The sequence below is a fragment of the Cibotium barometz genome, chromosome 9 (assembly GCF_041138505.1).
Source record: "Cibotium barometz isolate CiBa-2024 chromosome 9, ASM4113850v1, whole genome shotgun sequence".
NCBI classification, from domain to species: domain Eukaryota; kingdom Viridiplantae; phylum Streptophyta; class Polypodiopsida; order Cyatheales; family Cibotiaceae; genus Cibotium; species Cibotium barometz.
In genome coordinates this window covers 61,211,876-61,217,237 of record NC_141054.1, presented here as the reverse complement: position 1 = coordinate 61,217,237, position 5,362 = coordinate 61,211,876, and the positions used below count along the sequence as shown (strand labels likewise).

The 5,362-nt window shown below is 38.8% G+C and overlaps 1 protein-coding gene across 1 annotated transcript; it reads right to left on the bottom strand.

Moving 5' to 3' along the window:
- Positions 1–2,361: 2,361 nt before the first annotated feature.
- On the bottom strand, positions 2,362–5,058 carry LOC147635793 (uncharacterized). Its single transcript, XM_086802244.1, has 5 exons — positions 4,601–5,058; positions 3,281–3,380; positions 3,068–3,191; positions 2,828–2,885; positions 2,362–2,710 (listed from the first exon to the last, which is right to left on the bottom strand). Exons 1-5 carry the CDS (start codon positions 5,041–5,043, stop codon positions 2,605–2,607), a joined length of 831 nt encoding a protein of 276 aa, XP_086658370.1. The 5' UTR covers positions 5,044–5,058; the 3' UTR covers positions 2,362–2,604.
- Between the last annotated feature and the right edge of the window lie 304 nt (positions 5,059–5,362).

Below are 5,362 nucleotides of genomic sequence, written 5' to 3'. Positions count from 1 at the left end.
AGAAAACATTTTGGACGAGATCGATGAAGAGCACGAGGAACATCAATCGGAAGAAGATGATGAGTCACCTATCAATCATGACAATGCTTCATTAGATCATGATAGTGATATTAATATTGATATAGAATCCCATCTTTTCATTGAGCTTCCATTAGATATAGACATTGATGAAGCAACACATATGGATTTATTACAAGATAGGACAGATTCATGATCTTGATATTGTTTCGCTTCTCAAAAGTTTTCAACTATCTTTTTTTTTTCTCTCGAAACATAGCTCCAAGGATTTTAATGGATGATTTTTTAAAACTATATATCATTTTCTATGTGCATGTGACCTGTGTTTTCAAAATTCAACATCCAACAACTCTAGAATTTCATGCAACGAAAATAGCAGCGTAATTTCACTCTGCTATCTTCTCTCTTCAACAGTAAAATTATAGTATAGCAGCGAAATTTCGCTGCTAAAAGCGTTGCTCAGCAATAAAAATTCACTGCTATAAATGCTGTGAAGCAACGAAATTTCGTTGCTAGAACTACTAAGCAACAAAATTTCGCTACCCAACAGCGAACAGAATCCCCGACATCCCAGCAAAAAAAGCATTGCTGAAACGCTGCTAGAAAACGCTAGTGTGCTCCCAACGTGTTGTAGTGGGGATACAAAGAAACATAACACTCAAAGTATATTAATGAGAATGTTGAGTAAAGCATAAGTGAATTAGTGATATAATAGGATTGATATAAAAAGGTCACTTACACACTCACTCATAAGAGTGAATTACATAAGATGTAATATAATAAGGTCGATATGAGAAGGTCACTTAGACACTTACGCATATAAGTACGTACACATGCTCAAGAGAAAAAACCCTCATACGGAGAAAAGTATCTTGATCCATTATTAACCTACGTCTACACATCACTTCCATATTTAAATGGCTACGTAATTAACCAAGAGTAATCTTCATAAGAACATATTAGGAAATTTAAGAAAATCCCATTACTTTTAGAATTTTCTTTTTAATTTACTTTTTAATATATCTTGAGCATACCAATTCCAAAGTTGTCGAAGAATGTGGATTTAGAACTTACTCTTCAAGATCTTTCCAATGATGTCACATAAAAGAATTTTGACAAAATCTTAAAAGGGTTCACCATGCCCCCAATTTTTTATGTTGAAAAATGAGAATTGAAATTTTTCCAAACTTCCTAATATGGTTTTTCATGATGCTCATCATTTCTATTCAAATTTTTAATATTTATAATTTTGATGTCCTAAGTGTCTTAATTGTCATAATTCAACTCACTTTCCTTAAGCGTGATACAAGAAAATACAATGCATCTTAAGCCTTAGGATGGTATCTTACACTTGGATGAATGATTATATTAGACTAATGCTATATAGTCATTAACTTTATAAGCCTAGACCTGAAGTGTAATGTAGTGGCACGAGAGTTATGGCATGCAATGATGCTCTATGTCATGCCAAACCCATCTAAAAAGACCTACAAAATGTAGTGGCACTAGAGTTATGGCATGCAATGATGCTCTATGTCATGCCAAACCCATCTAAAAAGACCTACAAAATATAAATATCAATTCCTTATGTCTATAAGTTATTCTCTTAATTCCCATTCATGCAATAGAATTAAGTTTTTTTCCCGCACCCCTTCTTCCATGCAACCCTTTGTGAGTGCATGCGAGCATGTCATTGCTGAGGGTTTGGAAAGGCAATGCCCTCTTCTAGATCTCGATGTCTCTTCCTCTTCTCTTCTTCAAGGTCTAGTATAGTCGAAGCTTTTGGCAATCACACACGTTGGCATAGATGCACTACTTATTTTACGAAGCCTGGAGCTGGCTCAATGTGACAACAATCATGAAACTACTTATGGAGAAACCTTTGACACATGAAATTTGAAGCAACTTCATCATTCAATTAAGCATTTAACTTTATAGGACCTCTTTAGACAAATCTATATTACTCATGTAGACACCTTCTTGTTGTCTCGCAATCATAGATATGAATATGTCCACTAATGCAATACAACAATATACTCTTGTCTCTCCCCATACATTAACAAATACCATTCAAACACATAAGTTTATGCATGTGATTTTGCCTTCTGAAATAGCCACACTTGCAACATCTGCCCACACATAATCAAGTTTCTTTTAAAAAGAAGATGTACATTGTTTTTTTTTTTTGGGGGGGGGGGGGGGTGTTTGTAAATGGACACCCAAAGAGTGCCTTTTCTGAGTCTACATATAGTGAAAGTTACCGTGCTAAATTATTGATGTGTAAAGTCAAAATCAAGTGCAATCAACTCCTCTACTACAATTCCTTAACCATTTGAGCATGTACAATAAAAAGACTAGTAAACAAGTAGATTATTGTAGGCAGAACTTTGTGCATAACATCACTTTTGTCCCTCAAAAAAGACACGACGCCTTAGTATATCTAGCGGTCACACTGTTAAAGAAAATAGAACCTATACTCTTTTTACTTTTCGCAGTCCATGGACAGGTAAAGGGCAATCCCACCACCATTTTAATGCCCAGGCATGTCTACATATATAAAAACAACATATGTGTATAAAGCTATAACTATTTATAAACATGGTTAGATGGGGATGAGGAGCTGCTGGGCGTATCGTTGTGATGATCACTTGAAACGTCATCCTCGCCCTTCATGGCGGCCTTGGCTTGCACCCTTCATAACCAAAGGGAGAGAAAAAAAAAAGCAAATAGTATTCTGAATTCGATTGAAAAATTAAAGCAAGGAACAAAAAGTATTAGAAGGGAATGCAATATGAAATATTAGTGCCACCTGTCCTTCCTTTTCTCCAAGAAACGAGCGAGTGACACCTTTCTGGCAAACGGAAGTTCTGCACAAAGGACGAGCCTATAACTTAGGATCATAATGAGTGAAAAATAGAAATCATTAATTTGACTAGTGTTATTGTATTCATCTATTGTGCTTAATCTACTGCTAACCTATGGTGCTTAGGCTATTAACTTAATCGGAACAAAGTGATGAAGTCAGTAGTAATGGCCAGTGTTACACGACCTCTGTGGGAACGTTTCACGAGCCGTGCTGTGGCTTCTGCCGAGAATGGAAGGTGACCAACATTATTGTTATGATTTATAGGCCATGCATTGCCATTGGCCGCAAGAAGCATTATTGCATGTGCCTGTACGTATATAATTAAGGGCCAGATTAAACCGTGGCTAGAGGCTACATCTTTTCAAGATGATTTAATTAGAGGAAAGTTAATCGTACCTTATCAGCCGGAACATCATCGTAGATATTAACAGTGCCGGCGTAGAAAACTGTCAGCTGCGCTTTGCCATGCTTTACTGGAAGTATAGGACTAGGAGGCCTGCAATAGCCACCAAATATTTGCATTTAGTAAATGAAAGCCTTCACCTGAGTGACTTTGGATGTTAAGTGGAAAATTTGTGTGAGCATAGAGAACCTTAATCTTCCTGTGAAACTATCATTTAACCTTAAGTGGAAACCCTACGTGAGTTGGATGCTAAGTGAAAAAGGTGTGTGAGCATATAGTAACATATGTATATTCACTATACACATAAAAGAGGTGTGAGCATAGTAACATATGTGTATTCACTATACACATATTAATTAATTGATCATGCCCTAACGGGCTTTATTAATTAATTAAGACCTTAACTAAGCCTAAGCTACCCAAACAACGAATGAGTAAACACCGAGCAACCACCAAGAAAGGCACTCTCTTGCGATATGTCCTCTCTCTCTCTCTCTCTCTCTCTCTCTCTCTCGCAAATAATGCGAAACGAGCGCACACGAAATGACCAACAAAAAGCACTCTCTCGCGAGACGTCCTCTCTCTCTCTCTCTCTCTCTCTCTCTCGTGGAAAAAACATGGACGTCATCTTCTTAATCTCTCTACACTCACCATCTTAATCTCTCTACACTCACCATCTTAATCTCTTTGGAGGCTATGCCTTAGCAGAGTGGACGTCCTACATTTATACCTGCATTAGGCGGTTAAGAAAATTCGAGATAACTCTTTTTTTATAAAACATCGCCCGCCTTGAAGGTTCCAAAACATAATGTCCTTTAAAATAACCCTAAGGTCCCTCTTGAGGAACTAATTAATCAATGCAAAACAAAATTTGGGACTCATATTAACTATATTAGAACCTTAATCTTAAGGTCAAAACTATCATTTAACCTTAAGTGGAAACCCTAGTACTGACCCTTATCTAAAGCCTTATTCAAGGATAGGATTAAATGTTAGACAGACTTTTAAATAACCCTAAGGTCCCTCTTAAACAACTAATTAATCAATGAAAAAAGACTTTTAAAATAACCCTAAGGTCCCTCTTGATCAATGGAAAAAAAAATTGGGACTCCTATTAACTACACTAGAACCTTAATCTTAAGGTCAAAACTATCGTTTTATCCTTAAGTGGAAACCCTAGTATGTATTGACCTTTAGCGAAAGCCTTATGCAAGGATAGGATAAAATGTAAGAGAGAGGTATAGCTTTAGGTGTAAGGGACTTGATCCTGAGTTCAAGGCCTACATCATTCCAATCAGGATAAGCTAAGGTACCCGGAGGTGATTGACTGCTCCTTGGAGAAGCAGCGAGATTTGAAATCTGGCTCGTCGATGAGCCGTTCGTCGGCGGAGATCTCGCCCGGCAGTTGACGTGCCGGCGTTTCACTACGACGGCGGCGGCTGGCGTCGGCATCTCCGACGGAGATGATTTCGTTGAAGATGCGCTTCAAGCTTAGCGAGGCGTGAGCGCTTTCTTTGAGAGAAGGGATGCCGGTGCCTGCTGCAAGCAACCGGGAGCTGCCGTTGTCTGACATGGGCAAAATAGATAGGATGCCGGAGGATTGACGGGAAAGCATGACGGATGAGCAGGTAACTCGTGGGCAACAGAGACGAACGGGGAGGGAGACGGAATGTGCACGCCGAGAAGAAGCATGTGCGGCTTGATTGTGCTTGAGATAAGGGGGGGGGTCAAATAGAAACGTGGAAAAAGAAGGCATGTGTTATATTTTGCAGGCTAAAGCTAGTCGCCATGACCCATGTCCTTTGTCTTCCACCCAGATCCAACAAATGATTCAGACAAGGTTTGGCAATTTCCCCCACGTGATCTCCACCGTTCCCATCATTGCCCCCACGTGGCACGGACCCCTTCCCAACACGCAAGAAATCCTCTACTACATGTTAAAATTAAACTTATCCTATGGTCCCATATAGATTCCTAAGGCTCCGTTGTTTACCCATACGCTATACCCATGACTAAAGGTTCGTATGATTCTTTTCGAGACGGCTCAAGAAACTACCATAAATTCCCCTCACACG